The sequence below is a fragment of the Opisthocomus hoazin genome, chromosome 15, assembly GCF_030867145.1.
Source record: "Opisthocomus hoazin isolate bOpiHoa1 chromosome 15, bOpiHoa1.hap1, whole genome shotgun sequence".
Taxonomy (NCBI): domain Eukaryota; kingdom Metazoa; phylum Chordata; class Aves; order Opisthocomiformes; family Opisthocomidae; genus Opisthocomus; species Opisthocomus hoazin.
The window spans coordinates 21359865-21383302 of record NC_134428.1 but is presented as its reverse complement, the minus strand read 5'-3'; the positions used below and the strand labels follow the sequence as shown (position 1 = coordinate 21383302).

The 23438-nt window shown below is 40.2% G+C and overlaps 1 protein-coding gene across 4 annotated transcripts in view; it reads left to right on the top strand.

Moving 5' to 3' along the window:
* CARD11 (caspase recruitment domain family member 11) overlaps positions 1-23438 on the top strand; it is a 114616-nt gene that overhangs the window by 69614 nt on the left and 21564 nt on the right. For all 4 annotated transcript variants that reach the window (XR_012765647.1, XM_075436757.1, XM_009936494.2 and 1 more), the window contains exons 2-5: positions 19568-19780; positions 20409-20546; positions 21184-21509; positions 22789-22968. Coding sequence is in view for 3 of the 4 variants with exons in the window: in XM_009936494.2 (XP_009934796.1) it covers positions 19568-19780; positions 20409-20546; positions 21184-21509; positions 22789-22968 (857 nt within the window). In the remaining variant the exon portion in view is untranslated. The remainder of the gene's footprint in view (positions 1-19567; positions 19781-20408; positions 20547-21183; positions 21510-22788; positions 22969-23438) is intronic.

The following is a 23438-nucleotide window of genomic DNA, read 5'->3' as shown; positions in this document are numbered from 1 at the left end:
AGAAAACTGAATGTGATGTACCAAATGACCTTGGTATATACTGTTTCTTGGTGAAATTTTTAATCAGATACATGGAATGATTGCTCACAAAGAATGAAATTTATAGACATCCTTATTTCTCCCAATATTATACTTATATTATTGAGAGAGAACAAGCTACCCGCTTTTTAGCATGTCTCAACTCTCTCTGATACTGAAATTCATGAAATACAAATGTTTCACTTAGATGTGGTCATTAAGGTCGTGTAACTGATGGTGGAATTTGACCTATGGCAGCTTCATTTGTAAGTAACCTCCATAGTATCTCAGCTTAAATGAACAAGGAAAGTGGGACGGGGTCTTGCGACTTTCAAACTGGAGGGTAAAACCATAAACCTCAACAATTTTAGTGGAGTTTTGCCACTGGTATCAGCTAGAAATTACTTTTGTCTTGGCTGTTTTGTCACTGCTGCCGGTAGGATTTGCATTCTCAGAACACTGTCCACTTTGCTGAGAATACAGTATCTGCAGTGAATCTGCAATTCCTTTTTCGAAACAAATTACAAGGTTTTTGTGTATGTGTAATAACATTCTCCATCTCCTCCCTTCCCCCAAACTCTCTTTTAAGTGCTGCCTTCACCCGCTAGTCTGGGTCAGTTATTTAATGGCAATGAACGTTTTCAGGAAGGTAACCTTTCTGCTTGTGATTTGTTCAAGGACTCTGGAATTATAATGGTTGCTGACAAATGTCTATAATTGGTCTGTGTGGCACACATCCAACGAGTGATAAAAGCTTCTTTCTTTCTTCTTCTTTCGTCAGTATTCTCTCCCTATATTACCCTCTCACGTTTGCCTCTCTCAGGCAAAAGGAGAATAGAGAGCCAGTTGGTTTAAAGTGCAATTGGACAGCACAGCAGATCTGCCCTGTACCCTGCCATGGTGTGTCCCAGCTGTGGGCAGCGGGTTACTCCTTGGCTGGAGGTTTTTGCACTGACTTTAGTTAAACATAAAAGTATTTTCTGAACTTTGATTTTGAACACCTCTCTTCCTTCAGAACCTTCTGCCAAATATGGGGAATCACAGAATCACAGAATCACAGAATGGTAGGGGTTGGCAGGGACCTCTGTGGGTCACCCAGCCCAACCCCCTGCCCAAGCAGGGTCACCTACAGCAGGCTGCACAGGACCTTGTCCAGGCGGGTCTTGAATATCTCTAGAGAAGGAGACTCCACAGCCTCCCTGGGCAGCCTGTTCCAGTGCTCCGTCACCCTCAGACGGAAGAAGTTCTTCCTCATGTTCAGACGGAACTTCCTCTGCTTTGGTTTGTGCCCGTTGCCCCTTGTCCTGTCACTGGACACCACTGAAAAGAGCTTGGCCCCATCCTCCTGACACCCACCCTTCAGATATTTTTAAGCATTTATAAGGTCCCCTCTCAGCCTTCTCTTCTAGGATCTAGGAACAGTGATAGTTTGTAAGTACCATGAGTTCACATGCTTAATGATCTACAGGGAGTGCATTTAAAATTTTACCAGTGGTTAAACCCTTTGTACTTTTTTATACAAAATGCAAACACACAGGAGTTTTTTTCACAGCTCAGAAAAGTACATTACTAATAGCACCAGAAGTTCCTGTTGTGTCAGTCCCACAAAATCTATTTTATCTTCAGTGCTGGATGGGGCATTACGTTCTAATGCTGTCTGCTTTGGTGAATCTGTTTAGCAACTCAAGAGGAAAGAGAAATTTGTCAAATCTCGCTGGAAATCTCTCAGAAATGTCAAACGAAATGCTATAACATTCTGGTTTTGTCAAAAGGATAAATGCATATACAGCTGTGGATGTGATATTATTTGTGGTAATTGTTGCCTCAGTGAATTTTTCTGTGTAAAGTAACATTGTGTAGTATTAATAGAGATATTTGTTCTGGTCCCTGAGGCCAGTTTGGCCTTACACAAAGATGCTTGTTATTTGCTCAAGTCTGATAGTCTGCCCTGGTTTTTGTAGTTCATGGGAGGAATACAGCTCCGTTGTAACCAATGAAAGGATTCCCACTGGCCTCCTGAGCGCTGCTTGTTTGCTGGCAAATTTTCCTCAGGTGGTAATTGAGGCGCCAGAGAGTAAATTTAACAGAGTTTCTGCTTAGAATGGGATAAGGATTGTTTTTTTTTCCATTTGAATGTAGAAAAAGCTGTATGCTAGCATTACATATATGGTTATCATTAGCAGTTAATGGATTGTTTCCACTTCATTTTTTGCAGCTCTATATGTGTATAAACATTTCTGATCTAGCTGTGCCCATACTTGAAATCAGCATGAGTACATGTAATAGCTTGTTACACACATTTAATATATTTGAGCACAAAAGTAAGTTCCTCCAGGGTTTGAAACACCAATAAAGAAACTTTTCAAATGTTTCCCTCTGTGAATTCTGAATCCTGAACAAAGTGGGAAAACACCTGAAGGTTGCTTCAACTCTTTTTCTAAAGATTACACCGAATACACTTCATTTCAAAACTACAGTGCACCTGGTGATTGAATCTTTACTCCTTGATCATCAGCTGAAAGATTATCACATTTATAAGATCATTTAAAGCCTTTAAACATCTCAATTAAAATACCAGTGACATTTACCATTCACTGACCAAACTGATCTGTGTTTAAAAGAACGTTTCCTCTCTGGTTGCAATTTTACCGGGATCCTCTCCAAAGTCTACTGGTGTATCACAGTCTTTTACAAGAAGTCATCACAGTGTCTTTCCAGCAGCTGCTGCCTGCATCTCTGTTTCTTGCCTTTTTCTGAATCATAGAATCATTTAGGTTGGAAAAGATCCTTAAGATCATTGAGTCCAACTGTAAACCTAACACTGCCAAGTCCACCACTAAACCATGTTCCTGAGCGCCACGTCAAGGGAGTTGCCATTCTGTATGTTTTCATAGTTTATAATGACGTAGTTAGTGAGATCATCAAACTCATTTCACTAATATCTTGCACTGACTGAAAATATAAAATTCCATAAACTTTTTCCACCTTCTTTATTATTGCTGAGCTGATTTTCTCCTGGGAAAAAAAAAAGAAGCTTAAGATAAGACTTTCTCTGCTACTATACTGCTAGTCTTCCTTCCTTTACAGTTCCTGTCAAAACATGTCAGAATAAGTCTCAATATTTAATTGTTTGAGAAGATTTTGAGTGTGTTTCATCCTTCCAGTAACTTATTCTTGTATTTCCAATTACGTATTTTTCAGGAAGACCCAAGACTAACATGTTTTATTGTAGAAAATTTAATTTCCTTCTGGGTTTTATTCTCTCATTTTTGAATTTATGCCATGAAAGATATCAATGCAATATGAAACAAAAGATATTTAAACTTTTGTGCTAGGACAAAAAAGGGTTTGTTTTTCTTCTGCTTTAGTTGTTAGAAAAAAGCGAAGAAGTACTACATTTCCTGTAAGGCTGGAAACACTGAATCAGTTTTTATTCAGTCTGCAAGTCTGTGGTCTGAAGGAAAAATGATGCTTGGGCATTTTCCTATGGAGTGTTACACTACAGGATGGTGTTTTAGTGACTTGCCCATATCCATAGTGAGAGCAGTATCCAGGCAGTTTTACTGGATTAAATGCTATTGACAGCAACACCTTCACCCAGTCAATGAATAAGTAAGGCTGCACACCTGGGAGAGCAGCATCTGGCTTGACAGTTACTTTAGAAGCCATGCGAGAATACGGTTTCAGGAAGGACTGAACTTCTTCACCTGCAAAGAACAACTGGAAAATGCCAGGTCTAAGATAGAAATGGTCAGAATTGGAATGTCGCTTTGCAGGCTGTGGGTTTAATTACAAGCTCCTGATACATTGTAGCACTTTCTGCAATGCAGAAAAATGCAAACTCATTGCATCATTATAACATGATAGTAGTGCATAAATCTAAATCTATTTGAGCAGGATAGTATTAGAAATATTGGATGCAAACCTATTAAATAGCTAATGCCGTCAGCACAGATCTAAGTACAGTCTCTGCACAAAGGAACTGGAACAGTAAAGATAATGTGAATATTCAACTACTGTGAGGAAAGAACATGAGAGAAAAGGCAGAGGGTGGTTTGTCACTGTTATTTTGGTCCTCACAGGACATCCCAAGTCCTCTCTGCCTTCAGTCTGACCCGTTTGTCTGACTTGCCTCACTTGTCTTATTTAATATCTCCTTTCCTTTTCCTCTCTGATGCTGATTGCCATCCCATATATGGTAGTTTCATCAGGTGAGCAAAGATACCGAACAAACTTGTCTCCATAGGGCATGCTTTAGAACTGAGTGTGTCTGTCACCTTTGGTTTGTGACTGATCCAAGGGAAATGAAAGAATGCATCAAGCACTGCAAATGAAAAAATCAAAAATCAGAGGGAAGACAGAGATAGGCCATGTTGCTTTAGTGAGGTTTCTAGACCTCACTCACAAACTCATATTTTCATCTGGAAGATTCTTCCACTTCTTTTCTCTTGTGGAGAATGCTTAACACATACAGCTGGCTGTAGTAGGACAGGTTGTTGTGCTGTGTTTCAGACAACATGGTCCAATGCTGATCCTCTGGTCCTGCAAGCAGAGCACTGTAAAGTCAGACCAAGCATCAGACTCTGTGGGCTGTGCAATGCCACATCTTGGCATTCTGTATTGTGCTTTACATGTCCAGCAGTGGGTCACTTCCCACCTTCCTCCTCCTCTAACATGGAAGCTGTGAACTCCGTAGTCTCAGACCAGAAATTCATTCTGCTGTGAATTTGGCCTTACACAAGCCCAAGAGGCGACATGCAGCTGTCTGCTGCCCAAACCGGCAATCCTCATTTCCTCCAGAGAACAACACAGTGAATTGCATAAATGCCTTCTGATGGTTGAATGTGGGTTGTGAGCCACCAGCTGGACCATTCTGTCCTGAGAAGGAACAGCAGCATTTTTGGCTAAGTGCTAAATGTTTGCATACAAGAATCCAAAAGGCGAATATGGTTATTACTTTAAACTTGCTTCATGCTTTGAAAATATGCTTTACCAGAATTATCCATTTCAGATTCTCAAACTGTTTAAGTGAGAAAGCTTAATTCCTTTTTTTGCTTGCTAGATTGAGTGACATCACAAATATTAGAAAGAAACATAAAGAGTTATTCTGGAAATTTGAACCAGGATAAGTCTGGTTTACAGAGACTGACATCACCACTCCACTGGAGATACCAGAGACTGTGTGTATCATTCGTTTGAAGAAAGCTGGTAGTCCTCACTCAGCTCACCTCGACTCTACCATTCACCTCATCACCACAACTGCTAGTAAAATGTGCAGGGTTTACCAAGTCAGTCTTGATGATAACATCTCTGGGCTGTGGCTGTTTGCTATTGCAAGTGAATGATAGTGTAACAGCAATGTAAAATTGTCCTGATGTATGTGAAGTTGGGCAAAATAACAATTGGTAGCGACTTGATACTTTTGGCCTTGCATTTTGAGTAAACATTATCTGAGGACAGCCAGAGGCAGAGTTCTGTTTTGAACAGACATTGTTTATTTTTACTTTTTTGAGGTCAGATTTCAACTCACTAAAATTAAAACTGTGCCAAATTTTATTATAAAACTTTGATGAATTTTATTTTTCTGATAAGATTTCTGTTTCCTAGTGAATAAAAAATGGTTGAATTTGTGGAACAGTACTAGGAAGTACTGGCGGAACGTTGCAGTATCTCTGCTCTTCATTCAGATTCATTGCAACTGCTGACTCACTGAGTTATGTGGGACAGCATTCCAAAAATGCCTGAACAGCTTCAGCCTCTGAGACTGCGGTTATGCATCTAGCAGCAACCCTGCTGAAGACCTGGCTTTGGCCGCTTGTTGCTGCTTTTTCACTGCCTTTCGTGCCCTGTTGACGTAAGTGTTTGCAGACTTATGTGGGGAAGTGGATGAAGAAACTGATCCAGCTGAAACTTAACCATGAAAAAAAATATTTTTTTTCCACTGGACCACCTCACCCCATTGAGAAGCAGGAATGAGCAGCCAGCATCAGGCTAAGGACTCTTCTTACAATTTCTTAAAAGTTGCTAAACTCCAAAAGTTGTCAGAATTGAATCCTTAATCTGATATCTGTTAGTGAGAACATAGGCTCCCATGTATTTTTCTCATTTTTGAAAACACGACACAGGTAAATTGGGCTCTTTTTGCAAATTTTACCTTTTTTTTTAATATATGAAATATTTTGTAAAAGACAAAGAACATGAGTACTAGAAAGGTGAAATACCATTCTTCCTTCTCACAGATCCCTCACTTCTAAGCAGTCAGGACAGAAAGGGTTAATTCTAGGAGAGAGAAATGGTCAGGATGTCAAAATAAAGTATATGGTTCTCCTTCCATATTTTTACTTTCTCAGAGCCAACGTTTTTCCTGCTGTATGCAAGGAGGAAAGTGAAGACAGAATCTAGAATATGAATTGTTCCTAAAGAAACTTAGTGCTGCTTTTCATCAGAATATAGATAGACTTGCTTCTACTAGGAGGCTTTCAGATGAGAGATGGAGGGAGATGCTCTACGTACAGCAGGACAGCTGAGCATCAGAACCTGTGGACTGTGCTTTTGGTTTTGGCAATGTGGACACATGAATATCATTTACCTGCTCTGTCTGCTGATCCTTACATCTGGTATGAGAATACTGCTGTACTCATTGGCAGCTGCCCTGAAAACTGAATGGTACTTTTAAAGCATTCTGAGAACCTCAAGAGAAAATTAGCGTGACAGAGCATCCAAGAAAGCTTCACTGTCCCCAAACTGCCCCTGCCTTACTAGATAGAACATTGCTTGATGTAGAACATCTGCTTTCCATTACTGATAATAAAGAGAGCTGGTTTTGCCACATTGAAAAACAGAAAGCTTTTATAATGCTGCAGCCACGTTCTTGGATGTTTCCAGCTTTCAAGTCACATCAGGGAGTGTACAAGAATTAAAAAGTTGCCCACCCATAAGTAACCAGGACCAGCAGGAGTAAAGCCCTTTTTACCGTAGAGAATGTTGTGACTGAGAACAACCAAGGGGCATGCCCACACACAGAGTTACTCCAAAAGCTTTTCTAGCAATCCAGGAATTATTAATAATTACTTGCTCTCAGGACAGGTCCTGTAAACACTTCCTCCTACACTAACTTGCTGTCAACAATTTCAGTGTGAGTATAAGGAGAAAGTACAGTTTTGTGGTTACTGTAGTTCTTCAGCCCTTTTAGAGCTCTCCCACGGTACTTGCCCACTTCTCACAGAGTCCTCTGGTCTGTGATGTTCTGTATTTTGTGCACCCTCACCAAGGCACCTCATGGAACAACAGTAGAATGTCTGTCCCTGCCTTCACCTCAGGTAACAATCTGTGTTGCTGTGCAGGGAAAAGTTCTCATGAAACCCTCTCATACAGGCATGGGTGGACAAAGACAGATAAAGAGCTCCTGTCCTCTCAAGAACTCCAGGGAGAAGCTGGTAGACGTAGCTCACAGTACACAGAATTTCGGCCAGTAATGCCAGCAGCAGTGCTGATGTCAGCCTGGGACACAGGTTCTAGGAATGCTAATAATGCAAAAGCTGGACAAATTTCCTATTTTAAAGAGGCTTTTAAAATTCTCCGTATGCTTCCTTTAAAAAAAGTCCTTCAATCTTACTGATGTTTGCAGTACCCAGGAGAATAATATGAGTTCCTTCCTCAGTTGATGAGTGTATTGCTTTTATAGAATTTGAAACACTTACTGACCTGTGTAGCTTATGACAAAATAGGATTTTGAATTCAGATTCAGCTTGCTCTGTCTTGCTTCTGCTTCTAATCCGGAGTGAACCTTATCTGCTGTTATTCTGTATTTCGCATGATGCTATATCATGCTAGAGTAATTACTGCAACAGAAGATAGAACAGCTTTGCCATCAAAGAAGGAAACAAGTGAACACAGCACAGAATTCTTAAAAGATCTGAAACCTGAGTGGAGGAAAGCAGGAGTTAAACTGGCTCCTGCACAACAGTTGTTTGGTTTTATGCTTGAAGTTCCATCCCTGTGCCTAATTCCTCAGTCTTGTCTTCTGTGATGACTTCGTTAGCAATGAGATGCTAATTAAATTTCATATTTATGATTAGAAAATAAAATCATTGGACCTTTTTAAAATAGATTTTTATGAGTTTTGGCTGAGTTAGCTGAGTCAGCAGTATAGATTCTGCAAGGCTGAACTTACCAGCTTTGAAAATAAAGATAAATACAGAAAATAACAATGAAAGGAGAGTCTAATCTAAAACCTCATATGGTTTCTACACTGTATTAAATTCTGAGCATAAGAAAAATAATTTTGGTTTTGTTCCTCCTAGAAAGAAATATTGTTAGTCATGTAGAAAGAACCCTTCTTTTATTATGTCTCAGAGGGTTCAAAGTTTAAAATTTCATCTTAAAATCTCAACTGTGGTTGGACACAAGATGCTGAAAATAGATTGATGCAACAGCAGTGTTTACCATCACCTGTTAGCTAACAAAATATTTATTTCATGGATTCAGAAGGGTTAGAATTAATGCAGGTAAGCACTGACACACAGTGTCTGCCCTCTCCCTGTGGAATGTGCGCCATTGGAGAGTTTAGACAATACTGGAGAATCACAACCACTTCAATACTGCTGCCAGCTAGATTTATAGGTGCTATGTACAGCAGTTTCCTATTCATGTAAAAATTAGCACCTCACAAAGCTTTAAAGGCCCATTTTTCAAATACTTAGTGTTTGAAGAATGATCCAGTTGTGAAAAGATTTTTGAAAGAGCTCAGCTTCGATTTAAGCATGTAAGAAAGACCTGAATTTTAAAAGTGCATAACACTCAGCAGCTCTGTGATTCATAACGCTATCTTATCCCACACTCTGAGGCAAGTCTTGCAAAAATCTGGCCATTTATTTTGATGCCTAAATGCCACCTACGCTATTTGAAAATCTGACCCTAATTATGAGTTGTGCCCTTGAATAGGAATGAGAAATAGGGGAAATCAATCCTCACGTGTGGGAGCCATTTACTAGTGCTCATATTGCATGTAACCTTACTTCATACACAAATACAACACTGCATTTAAAACAAATGCTTTTCTGCGCATTCTGCAAATGCTTTTGTTGGTAGCTTGTGATACTTTATGCTATAAGGTACAGTTAATGTAGATAGCACATAAGGAATTGTCATGCTTCAGGGCGTAAGTTAGGAGAATAAAATAAAGGTTCCACTGACTTCTAGTTGGTTACCACCCTTGGTACTGCTAAACATCTCCAAAAGAACTGGATTTGGGTGCATATAACCTTGCAAATCCTGCTTTTGTAAAACATTGTTTGTAGATGCTGTCTTAGCAGCAGCTGCCCATGCTTAGAGACTGGGATGCTCACAAATGAAGTGTAATTCTGGCATCGCTTTCCAGTTGCTATTGTCACAAGTATTTATTTCCACAGTCAGCAGAGAATTCAGTAGAATTCTCATACTTCTTGTGTTGACTCATTTTCAAGAACCACGCTCAGGTGAAGATGGGTAGTCAGATTTCTTGCTATTTTGGTACTTTGTTTCTTTGGTCTTTTAAAAAAATACATGTTAACCATGAACTGAACTGGCCAGAGTTTCCCGATAAGAACAGAGTTTAGTCTCTTCCAATGGTTAGTTAATTCTTCTTGGATAAGTTTTCCACACAAAAGCTTTACAGCCTTTTATTCTATATCATCAGAGCAATGGACTTACTTATGGAGAAAGCAATGGAAGATGCTTAGTTCCTCCTTGCAATGCTTTGAAGGTAGGAAATACAGAATTGCCAAGTATTTGGTATTATCTCTTCTCCAAGGCAGCAAGACAAGGTCATAGAGAGGTGACAACTTACAGAAATAAAGAACAGTCCTGTTAAGTAAAAGATCAGACAATTTTTACTTTAAATTGCTGTAGAAGTGACTTAAAGGAGCCCTCCTGCAGGATGGAGAGAGGATTGTGTCTGTTTTCTAGAGGCTTCTTTCCTGCTCTTAACCACAGGCCTTACAGCGAGGCTGCTTTGGTGACACAGAGTTGTTAATGAACCCCAGCTGTGTTATCTGCAGAAAAGGAGGAGCTGCTTGAGGTACTCCTCCGGTCTCTCCTGCTCCATCCAGAGCACACAGCTCTCTGTGGCTATGAGAACCCTTCCTCTAAGACTTTCCTCTGCAATGGTGTCATATTTGAAAGTTACCCACAACCTCTGTTCAGAAGAAAAGGGAAGTAACGCAGCCCCCGGCGCCTTTCTATCTACTATATATAGACAGTAAGTTTGAGAGAGAGGATGTTGGTGTATGTTTCCGGAGCTACGTGACACAGTCCCATGACACCACTACAAGAACAGAGAGGACACAGAGCAAGAAGAAGAGGAGGTGACCAGAAAGCATAAGTGGGAAAAATCTATTCAAAAACCAAGTACAGCCATTTCCATGTGAAAGGAGAATTCTGATTTCCAGCTGTTAAATAGCAAGCTCCTTCTGATTGCTGGCGAGGTTTTGTCCTTCCTAGGCCAGGCTGCTTGTGATCTATTGTATGCTTTTTCTTGACAAATGGCATCCAGTTGTCTCCTGTGTGTTCTGTGCTCTGCTGGCTGAGACGTTCATGCAGCTTTATGCAAGCTTACAAGGATGGAGTATTTTGGGAATGAGCAGGACATCAAGGACTATGGCAGTCTGCAACTAGAAGTGAACCTTGCTTCTTGCAGTGACTTTGAGATGGAAAGACTACAGGTACTTGTTGTGTAAGGCACATGTGTCATTCTTCAAGCCGCAGTCAAACTAGCATGTGCAAGGCAGCAGTCTGTTCTTTAACGTTAGGTCTATTTTAAAGTAATAAAGAGGTCACAGGTGGAGTAAGGTATAGGTATCTGTTCTACCTACATGAAGTTGTGCGTTTAAATAAAATGAACAAAATGTACGTGTGAATCATAGCAGTCATCCCCCTTAGGAGACTGGACAGTGTTTGATCCAACAGAATATATCGTTAGCAATTAAGAGCTAAACATGGATGGGTAAGTCTTCACAGAGCTAGCTGGGCAGCTATTACACCGTTGCATAGCACATTTAAGGCATTTGACAATCATTCTCATAATGATCAATGCATGCTGCTGTTGTAATGCAGTGAACGGTTTGCATGTGGGTTGTTTTTCATGTCTTTGGAGTAGCATTTTTTGTTGAGGTTGACCTTTATACGAGGGTTATGAGAGTTGGCTTCTTATTTGTTCATTGTTTGTATTTTGTGTATTTTGACAAACTGTAAGATTCTTAATATAGGGTTCTGTCTTCTTTTCCTGTCATATTATAAAGCCTATAATATGAAATATTATTTTCAAACTTTTTTGGGCCTTGGTGAATTACAGTGAGATTATCTGACAGTATTCAAGATTTGAGTGTAACCTCTTCTGTTGTAAGAATGGCCTACGCATTTACTGTCGGTTGTTGCTGAATTTGGAGATTGTTAAAGTAGAGTGCAGCCCTCCCATCTAATGTGTTCCGCATTATCCTTTGACTGTTTGGGGATGAGACTGTCACCTACAAGGAATCATTATCTAACTGCATGGAAGATGTTCTCTGAGTGTTTTTTGTTGTTTTTTTAATCTCATGTAACATAAGAGTTTGCAGAAAGTGTCAACTTTTTAAATAAACAGACTAAGTAGCAGTTTGTATGGCAGAGCTGCACTTCTTTCTTTTCCTGTTTTATGTGACTCGTATTAATAAAAGTGAAGTGTTAATAACACTGATGAGAATCAGACTATCTGTGCAAAGCTTGTGGGAGTTTCACATGTGTGTATCAGCTAATGAATCTTTATCCTTACCAGGTTCTTATGTAGCTCAGCCTATGGAAATCCCTTATGAACACTGGCTCTCTGTACCACAGAATGTGCTGGGTTTTGAAATGTGAGTGCACATTTACTGGGACATAACCTATGAACATCAAATCCATTTGCATGTTTGGGCAACTTGAATTTTTAATTCAAGACTCCTCCTAATCACACAGTACTATACGCTTGCCCCCAGTTGTGCCACCTTCTCCTCCTTGTAAGTTAGTGAGAATCTCATTAACAATTGTAAAAGCAGAGTGAGTCAGTCTCAAGAAAAAATTAACCTGGGACCTAGTAATGACTTCTGAAGCATTTGTTGGACCAGTGTTCTCATGAGCCCTTGGCAGCCAGAGGATGACAGCTTCTTTTTTAGATCTTGGCTTTTAGCACACATTAGTTGAAAGGAAATGCTCGTCTCAGAAGCTAATGCTGCATTCACGAAAAAAAGGCCAGATATATAAACATATTTGTACTACGTTCGCACAGTGATTTCTGCTGTCCTCCTCATCATCATGCGTAACAGGATGGAGGATGTGTAGATTAAAACATTTATTAAATGTCAGGCATTCAGCTCTCCACTGCTACTTTGGAAGTCCTTTAAAATAGATGCACTAAGTTCCTGTGCTAAATTATTTATTTAAATTATTGTGCCATTATCTTGATTTGCATGCTCAGAGCTAACACTAATTTATAATGTGTCAGGATCTGTGGCAAAGCCTTCCCTATTTATCCCTTCATTTGCTTTACACTCCACATTCCTCCCCTTTGCCTTTACTGAGCCCTTCCTTTTTCTCATCTCGATCTCACTTCTGTTCCCCACTTTCATTCTGTTGAGTTCCGCTTTCTCTAACTTTCTTTTTCTTTTCCTGTTCCTTTTTTATATTTCCTTTTCCCTTGGCCTCACCCTTTTTCATCCCCAAATCTCGTCTTTCTCTCTCCTCTTCAGTAATTTTTTCTCCATCTTTCATTGCTCACCTCTCATTTCTTATTTACTTTCACATGTATTATAATTTAATAATGATAGTACTAACAGTTTCTGAAATTTGGGTATCAGATTCTTAAACAGAATGACAGAACAGAATAGTATCTAACCACACATGTAGTCATTGCCATTGGAAGGGATAAATCTCCACTGACCCTAGAGGGAACCTAAGAAGCTAGTTGCGACTAGAAACCAATCTTCAGAAGGTAGAAGTGTAAAATGGTGGGATTAAGTTTTGAACAGATAATTTTCCATTCACTAGAGAACTAGATTTCTAAGTTAAACTAGATGCCTAATTCAGATTTGTGAGATGAATCCTCTCTCTGAATTTGCTGCTCTATCACTAGTGCTTACTGAGGGAGCTAGAAACATCTTCACTGTATGCAGAAAATAGTAACACATTGAAAAATGACTGAGTGGTCAAAACATTATTTAAGCTATTTGTAGAGGAGGATTTTTCCATTTTCTTTGTTTATTATTGGTAATATATGTTCTATAACCAAATCTGATTGGATGTTGCACGTTCACGATAGCACAATCTGCTATCGGTTCGCTATTGAGACAAAATTAGTCATTTCCTTCCTGTGTGATGATGCTAAGAGCTCTGAAGTTGTAAAGCTGGCAGACTTAAGGAAGACATAGACTTTAGACATTCTCACCAGATGGACTGCAAAATGGGAAAGCGTAGATCTTAGCCTTTTATGAAACGGAGATCATTACAGGATCCTAGGAAGTATTAATGCACTGATTAAGGTCTTTTGCAACAATATCTCACTGGGCAAAACAACACTCAATGTATAAATAGTTTTTTCCTGCAGAATGTGATAGGTATTTTACAGAATTTCATACGCAATTTCAAAAGCAGACAAAAGCTAAATGTAATACGTGTGGAATTCAATGCAAGGATTTTTTAGTTCTTAGCAATATTATCCTGCAATATAGAAAAACTTGTGTGTCTTTGTTGAATACAGTGGTTTTTGGTTTAGGCAATGCTAAGAAAACCATTGGATGTGCTGCCTAACAATACCAATAATTGATCCGTGCTTTGTGTATGCATTACCCTTTCTTCTTTTCGGAGGTGGAGTGTTATATGGATCTGTTCTTAGGAGAGTAAATAAAAGCAAAGGAACAGATAATTAAAGAGAGTTCCTGTAGTATTAATTCTTCTGGCCCTCTTCTGTTAGCCCAGGAATAGTGATTAGAGACAAATCGCTGATTTATTCTGTTGCTTTCTTTTTTTTTTCACGGAGCAGAGATACTGAATAAGAGTAACATGATAGAATTATTAATTTTTCTCTCACTTGTTTGTTGTTGAGCTAATAGTTATGAAAATGAGGGGAATTTTCTTTCCCTCTTCTGCTTGTAGATGCAAGATGAATATACCTTCAGAGCCCTTTGAAGCAGTTAGGGAGTTTGTTTTGGTTATCTCTGTCTCTCTTCTGTTCAGAGAATGGGAGCAGTATTTATGGCTGTGGCTATCATCTGGCTTCACTGAAGGTCTAGCTTTACCGCACTGAAGCCTTGCAAGCCTACCAGTGTTGTGGAGGTTTTTTTGTATGTTGTGTGACAGGAGGATTGACTCAGTGGAATTGAACAGAATATATTTGTGCTAAAATCAACCTATTTTGTGTTTAAAGCTTCCTGCTCTTCTGTTACTTTGGTTTCTCTTATTTTATATTTTTTTATTCTTTGTTGTTGAAAACGTGGCATTCAGTAAGCTGGCTGAATCTTTTATATAAAGAGGGGTGTCTGATATATACAGAACGGTTCTTTCCATATACAGCCACCATGAATTAAAACAGAAATACAGCCCAGTGCATTCAGCAGTGCTGCTGGCTTCACTCAGTATTCTAAGGTCTGCAATATCCGAAGTAATAAAATTGCACTAATAGTAAGTGTTTTTCTAGGGCTTTCCCATTTTGGTGATTCCAAGTGCTTTATAGTCACTAATTGTCATAAAAATGCTTCTTACTAGTGTTGTTTTCAAGTGGGGATGCTGAGGTAGAAAGAATGAATATAAAGTGCAAACATTTAAAGGCAGATGAAGACATTGTCTCCTCTCCTTTGGGAGTCCAGATTTAAGCACCGGTATGGAAAAAATTTGTAAGTACAGGTAAGAAAATTTAGTCTCAATCGATGTTTAAGCTTTTTAAAAGTAGTTTTCAGTACCATCAAACATCCAGTGGTGCAGCCAGCATAATTGGAAGCTGCTGGTATTCAGCATTTCCAAAAGCCAGGAGTGCAAACAGAGCTCTCCTGTCCTCAAGCAAAGGAACAGAATTTCCTTATCATACTTTAAACTGTGACTTTCCTCTAAAATTAAAAATAGCTCTAAATCCCTTTGCGGTTTTGTGGTTCTCTGATATTGCAAATCTGCACATATCCATACAAGCAGCTTTTGAGAAAATCACCCTGTTGTTATACTTCATCATGCGAGGTGCTACACAGACTTGAGGGAGAAAGGGTGTTGCCCCATGAAATCTAGCGATATGCATAGAAAGAGGATGTAACACAATTCCCTCAAAATGTTAAGGATAATTATATACACAGCTTTCAAGTGCTATTTTAATCTTTATGTTTGCTTTAAAGTGTGATCATTTATACGTAATCCTATCCTGGTCTTTATTCACATATTTAGGATTTAACATAAACTTTCATTCTTATTAATTTATAATTTGCAAAAACATTTTGTGTGTTGTTGTGTTGTGGTTTCTCTCTAAATACTGCCACTCTGTGAACATCTGTGACAAATGCAGAAGTCCAAAACATTAAATAGATCACTTCTTCCAAAATAAACTTCCTTCTGCTTCTCAGTATGAGGACAATACCCTTTTTTCATATTTTATAAAGGAGTTATCAAGAAATCAGAAAGCCTAGCTGAAGCCTGCATTTGCAGTCTGCTACATGGCGATTCCTCAGTATCGACAGGCTGACAAGAATTCAGAGCAAGCTGATGCAATTAATTAAACAGCTGAAGGGTTAATTTCTGCACCAGCTTGAAACGAATCACAAAAAATGAAGCTTTAGATGTGACCTGGTGATGAGCACTTTATAGCACCCCTGGTTCTGAAGCCTGCAGGCTTTATTCCCTTGATCAGTGGAGAGTGGCACTGACATATGAAAGTGTGGAGTCTGAGTGAGAACAGAGAACAGCTTTAACTGCAAGGTGATTTGTTCGGTTGAAAAATATAACAAAAAAATAGCAAACACATAGAAAGATTCATTTGTGTGTAACAGCTAAGAGAAGGATTGTCCCTGAGAGAGAAAAGGAGATGAGGGGAGTAGAGTGTTTCTTTTCATGTAAAAAGGGATTCTGTCTTCTATTTGTCTGCATCTGCAGAGACCTTTGAAATGGATGGGACTAGCTGAGATTATTACTGGATTAAGATCTCCTGCAGATAAAAGCTATGTTGTATACTAACTACTGAAAGGAGCAGCAGGAGAGCAATTTTTTAACTGCTGTGGCGATTCTTATTTCTTTTTTGTTAATGTCTGTTGAAGTCAGTCCAAGTCTGTGACTTCACACCTGTGATTTGTAATGGACGCCACAGTATTTCTAGGACACATCACAACTTCTGAATGTGTTGGGTTACAACTCAAGAGGTGCTGGAATCAGAAACTAGATAATGTTAATAATGAAGATCAGATGAAATAAGTGATTACACATTTGAGAATTTTTTAAATCTGTCATTTTTAATTTTGTAAGTGAAAGCAACTTTTCTGCAATATCATCACAGGAAGGAAGGACAGAAACAGGGAATAGCGTCTTTTAAACACCTAGAAAGTGCATATGCTGCTGAAAATCTTTTAAAATGAAAGCCACTGATACAATACCTTTGTTGGTTTCCCACTGAGTTCAGTTGTCACATCTGGTTTTTGACAAGCACACCAAAATTTCAACCCGTCACAAGTATTTTATTTCCTATTCAACATTGTGTTAAATACTAAATCAAAGAAATTATTTCATTCAGCCTTCACTAAGAAGGGTGCTCTGCTAATGTCGACTGTCCATTGCTGTTGTCTCTGGAATAGCTCCACAAGGCAGTGGAGCTACCGGGGGGTTGTACTCTTGGACCGGTTTGGCCAAAGAAACACAACAGAGGCAAGACCTCAAGCTCTAGGAAAAAGAGGATTGCTACCGTTATGCAGCAGTAATTCCTGAGAGGTGATGAGCAACAGCACCGTGAGTGAGGAGAGAGCTTAGCTGGGCTGCTGGGAGGGCATTTCCAAGGTGTAAAAGATGAAGATTCTGAAATTCCTACATGGCAATGGCAGACCACTCCATTAAATGTTGTTTCTAAGGGCTTACTCCTGATAATAGACTGTGTTTAACAAGAGTTTGCTACTAGAAATCTCCTTTTAAAATTCTTAGCCACTCATGAAATATACTTATGACTTTCCCATTAAACATTATGTCCCCAAAATAACAGTATGGATGTATTATGCCCATACACAAGGGACTATTTGATAAAGGTATTTTTAATGTCAGGTAAAAAAATTTATTCATGTTAAGAATTACGCTGATGAGTGAACTCTTTGCATCATTTAATGGAGAAATCCCTTACTAATGTCCTTAGGGAACTGCTGACAGTGTGTAATAATTTCTGGTCCAGTGCAGCAGATTACAAGATATCTTGCATTTTATGAAATTCAGGCAAGTGCTTCTTTTGCACTCTGAAGTCCATCTGTGAGCTTTCTGGTGCTGTCCCCAAAATTAAAGGGACTGCAACACACCTTATTTTAGATGCAATAGATAGCTGTGGCTGTAAGATGACTAAGGTACTGTGTGACCTTCTGCTTTACTGCCTTCTACTCCCAAAAGTTCAGCTTCTCCAATTATGTAGTGTTTGTTAAATTCACCTTTGAAGTGAAATACGGTTATTTCCAGAAGAAGTGATGGAGAGCAAGGTTCATGAGAATGTATGTGTACTTCAGATGAAGCTACTTCACCTTCAGCATTCCCCCACTGCTCCCTACTTTATATAGCTCTTTCTATTGTTTTACCTTTATACAGTTCATTACTGCAGTGTCATCTTTACTACACGTAAATACTGGCATTCAGTAGGAATTTCATCCAGCTTGTGAGGAGTTCATAAGATCAGAGAGATTTTGCCGTAACTACAGCCATGCCCCCATGATTCTGGATCCCCTTGAGTAGACCTGGCCTTCCTGGCCCTCTGAGGGCTGTTGTCTCTCCCGGCACATTGAACAGAATGTACTGCAGTACTAAAATCTATATGCAATCAGCAGAGCAAATGCTAAATAAGTGGTTCCTAGTATGTGCAACTACAAAGAAAAGAACTCTGGGAGAGCTACTGGTGTACAGGAGAACAAAAAAACCTCCGGCAACACTCATCTAACCTGGCCATAGTAAGAGGAAACCATCCAAATTTTTCTAATAGAGATACTGAACCCCAGCCTAGGATTTTGGACAATTGGGGAAGGCCTTTGAAAACATCGAGCAAGGAACTATTTTTGTAGAACTATTCTGTATTTCATTAGGGTAAATTTCATTAGTATAGAACACCAACAAACACATTATTTAGCAGATCAGCACTTGTGTTTTTATTTTCCAAAATGAGGAGTTCGTAGCGCCTGGCTATACAGATTAATAGCTGATTTTGCCCAGTGACGCTAAGTGCAACACAGGCTGTTTTGCAGTCCTCAGAGTGGGAAGCTGAGGAAATTACAACACAATGGAGAGAACTCTTCTAGTCCAAGAAAAACAACATGTTGCTTTAGAGGCTTTTAGTTACTGATTACCAGCAAGGTCTCATAAAGCACAGCTCTTGTCTCACATGACCTAAGAACTGCTCATTCTTCTAGTACCATGGTCTCTGATGGAGTAAAATAACTCTTGAAGCTTATCTTCCTTCTGCTACCTGGATGACAAGATCTTGAGAAAGCTAGAAGGCAAAAATAAGACTTGTTTCAAAGGTTAACATTTATTACGAAATTAAGAAGGAAAGATTTTTACAAAGTTTCTCTCCTCTTAACTTTACTATCAGTTTTCTGACCTCATTGTTGCCTGCCTTGTAACCTTCTCTAATGAGGCGGTTACAAATTAGGAGCGGCAGGAAATTGCTTAGCAAGCACTCAGAAATCATGCGATAATATTTGCATGAGTCAAGAACATTTTCAGACCCCAGTGATACAATGCTCACACTTACCCACTCAGGCAGAGAAAGGCAAGGTCTTTGCATTCATGCCCACGCATCAGTCAATCTGTACACAGCTGCAGAAGGCAGACATACATAACTGCTTGCTTACGAGTTAACTGTTCTTGTGGTGCAGTCATTTACGTGTGTTGGCTCATCACATACATGCAGGAAAAAATGCAGGTTCAAATCAGCGCAGCTGAGAGGAACAAAGGCGGTGAGGATGAAAGCCTTAGTTGTCTGCAGCGAGTATTTGTCTTTGCTTTGAGCTCATACCCTTTCTTGCATTGCACCGTGTCCTTTACCATCGCTTCTAATATGAAGAGGGATTCTCTGACTTGTAGAGACCTTCATGGAGTTAGCTGAGCTACAGATTCATCACTAGGGAGCAATATGCAATAGTTCATAGACTCAAGATAGCGCTTCTCTGAACTGTCACTTTCCAGATGAGCTGTGGACAGGCTGCACTTCAGCTCAAACTGTTTCAATATAGGGCAAATCCAGCATGAGTCAGAAGGGATTCTAAGCTCATCCTTATGTGACAAGGAAGCACAAAAAAGCAACAGGATAGAAGCTGTCCTGGTTGATGTTCATTTGCCAATTGTTTCCCTTGTTAAGGAGGAGAGCCAGAGATGGATGACTGCCTGGAGACACTGAAAGATGAGGAGGAAGCTTTGTGGGAGAACGTGGAATGCAACCGGCACATGCTGAGCCGGTACATCAATCCAGCCAAACTGACCCCGTATTTACGGCAGTGCAAAGTCATCGATGAGCAAGATGAGGATGAGGTGCTTAACTCCCTTATGCTGCCCTCCAAAATTAACCGCGCAGGTAATTATTTTGTGAATGGCTACATCTGTATCCCTATCTGAACAGTATTATTTTGCTAAGTCTGGAGGGAGCCCGTATCAAATTACAGATTATCAAATGGAAACCCTATATCTCATTTACCGGAGATTTAATGTAAAGGGGAGAATCTACTGCTGCTATTTTGATAACAATGGTTCTTTCCAGTGCTGTGCAGACTGGAGCTCATGGGGTTCATGTTCCCATCAAAGCCTTGGCAAATATTTCAGTTAACACAAGCAGCAGCCAATGCCATTCCAAGAGCAGGCTTTCAGCTGTCTTGCCGTGCTTCATGATTTGTCACTGAAGGGTCTGCCATCCTCGTGTTTCAGTACTGCCTGGTGAAGGCTGCACTGAATAACGTGTCTTTCGAAATTTCTGTTCCAGACACCAATTTGCCTGCACTCCTTCAGAATAACGATCAGCACAAACATAAAGAATACGTGGCATTACTTTATGAGTTCAGCTGAACTCAATTAATCAGCTAGATTCTCCACAGCACATTGCCGTGGCAGAGACAAGCCTTAAGCAGATTTGACTTCAGCAAGACAGTACTTGCTTGTGCTGTTCACAGTGCTGTTTTCTCACCTCTCTCTCTGTGCTCTGTACTTAGGCCGACTCCTAGACATTCTCCACACCAAGGGCCAAAGGGGCTACGTAGTTTTCCTGGAGAGCCTAGAGTTTTACTACCCTGAACTCTACAAACTGGTGACAGGGAAAGAACCTACACGGAGGTTTTCCACTATTGTTGGTGAGTAGAATCAGTTCCAAAGGAGCCTGTTGAAATAGGGACTATCTTGAAGACTGGGTTTGATTTTTCAGGCAAGAAATGGAAATAAAAGCTAATCTTGTAGTAGCGTTCTGCATTTTTTCAGTTCCCTTCAATGCAAAATGAGCTAGCAATAGGTAATGTATAAAGAAAAGGAACATCCCACTTGTCTGAATGAGGCTGAAGAGCTTCAAATTGAATGATAGGCTTTACAAGAAATCTCAAGAGAAGAAACACTGGAACAGTGGACTAAATTACACTGATGACCTACACAAGTGCTGCAAATTTGAAGCATTCAGATTAATGGTACTCGTACAGATTTATTTTACAAAGTTTGTGCTATTGTCACAGGCCTGTCAGCTCAGCTGAAACAAGACATATGTAACCACTTCATATTTAATCCAGACAAGCTGTATGCATGTATATTGTGATTCTGGTACTGCCGTGCTGTGTAATATTTACACTGTTGCCAGTTAGATATACAAAACGTGTATGTATTTGTGCATATTCTGCACCTCTGTACATATTCTGGGACATTTGTTTCTCACTCAGCTCTGCTGATCCTACTTAGTATGAAGGTACTTTATTAGATGTTGATAAGCTGTTCAAACATTTTCAGTGGAGGAGGGACACGAAGGCCTTACCCATTTCCTAATGAATGAGATCATTAAGCTTCAGCAGCAAGTAAAGACAAAAGATGTGCAGCGCTGTGAACTCTTGGCTAAGTCTCGCCAGTTGGAGGATGAGAGAAAGCAGCTAAAACTGAACAAGATAGAGCTGCTGACCTTCCAGGAGAGATACAACAAGATGAAGGAGGAGAGGAATAACTACAATGATGAGCTGGTCAAGGTGAAAGATGAGAACTACAATCTGGCCATGAGATATGCCCAGCTGAGTGACGAGAAGAGCATGGCTGTGATAAGGAGCCGAGACCTCCAGTTAGAGGTGAGATAAATGCTCTGGGCTGCTTTAATCAGGAGCAGCAATGGAGGATGCCAGCGACATCTTGCAAAATGAGACGTTCTCTGACAGCAGAAAGGTGTAGAGCTCTCATGTGCTTTGCTTATCCAGATGATTTACAGGCATCACTGTACAGAAATGCCAGCTGCAGTGATGTGTATTAATGGCAGGTAATTTATGTACTTGTAATGGATTAACAGAACATAACATACTTAAAAACAAAGTTTTAAAAACATAATTGTTTGCTAAAAACATAATATTAGCTTTCAGGCTCAATAATATCTTGGGGCAGTTACCCCAGTTTGCACTACAGCTGCTGGTGGTTAATTCAAATTCTCATATAAAGCATTGGAACAGCTTGAAGCCGTTGAGGAAATGTAGAGAAATCCTTCAAGTGCCATAAAATCTATGCTTGTGTGTGTGTCACAGATGGGATGGAGTAAGCAGCTACCCATAGTGAATCTGGACACCGGGGTTTATTTTTGAACCAATGATATCAGATGCTTTACCCCACTTTGTTTTCTCACACAGTCATTTGCTATCTCCCGCACTTCGGTGCTGCCTTCTCTTGGGCTCGACGTCCCTTCCCCGCAGGGAGGTCGCTGCTGGTGCGGGGTGGCTGTGCACAAGGTCGTGTTGGCTCGTGCTGTGCAGCTGCTGGCAGTCACCGGTCACAGGCGTAACTGGCCAAGGTCCCTGAGCATCCCGTACCCTTCATCCCCTTGCATCTCTCTGATCTCCAGGATATTCCCCTGCTTTCCAATCTTTCCTCCAGCCAGGATCATCACCACCTTCTTCGCAGGCTCCCTATTGTCTGAAATCACTTTTTCTTTTTGGGAACCCCTCTTTCTTATGCAGAACTCAAAGCCCCTGTTTTTCCCAATCCAAACAGTCTATGTGCAAAAGCGCAGTGTATGGTCAGCCTCCTATGTGTTAGTTCTGTTTTGTATCTCATGCCGCTTTTTTTCAGCCCAGATGTTATCAAAATTTACAACCAACCCACACCAGTTTTAGCTAGCAAATAGCAGGCTTCTGCTTGAGAGTGCAACAGTTCAGTCGTAGACATTCAACACACACACACACATATGCACCCAATTATCTGCTGCTTGTTAGCATTCACAATTTAAGCTGTTTTTTCCAACTATGACAGTACATTTTCAGCTGGAAGTGAAAGTGTTTTCAGAGCAGTAAATATCAGAGCCAGGAATGATTTCTTTCCTCTCCTCTCCTTTTTCTCATTTTCACTGCTCCCTGGCTGCTCTAGATTGACCAGCTGAAGCATCGCTTGAACAAGGTGGAAGAGGAATGCAAGCTGGAGAGGAATCAGTCTTTGAAGCTGAAAAATGATATTGAAAACCGACCCAAAAAGGAACAGGTTCTGGAGCTGGAGCGGGAAAATGAGATGATGAAGACTAAAATCCAGGAGTTACAGTCCATCATTCAGGTATAAAAGCAGATTGCTACATTGAAAAATCCAGACGCTTCACCTTACCCCTCCTGCTTACCCAGATGATGGATTCAGCAGGCTTCGACCACTCCTTGCCCACAGGCACCCCCACATTTTCCTCCCATACTGTCTCACCTGCGTCACGCCTCCTTACAGCCTGCCTCGGTGGGCACCCTTCGTGATCAGAGTGTCTGGAAGACGCTGTGAAAGTGGGGCAGAGAAGCAACAGGTGGTGACAGCTCCCAGGTGTTTTCAGTAAAGGACGGGGACTTTCCTGTTATGTTACTACAGAACAGGGAAACTGGTAACTGTGGATAAGAGGAGGTGGCATGGTCTCTGCTACCACTCCTCACCTCATGCTCAACACACACTCCTGTTACAATGCTAGGAAGTGTTGGGTGAAACCTCTACCTCCAAGGCTACAGTGAGCATAAGTGCAAAGTTTGGAAGAACAGAAGGTTGGCTAT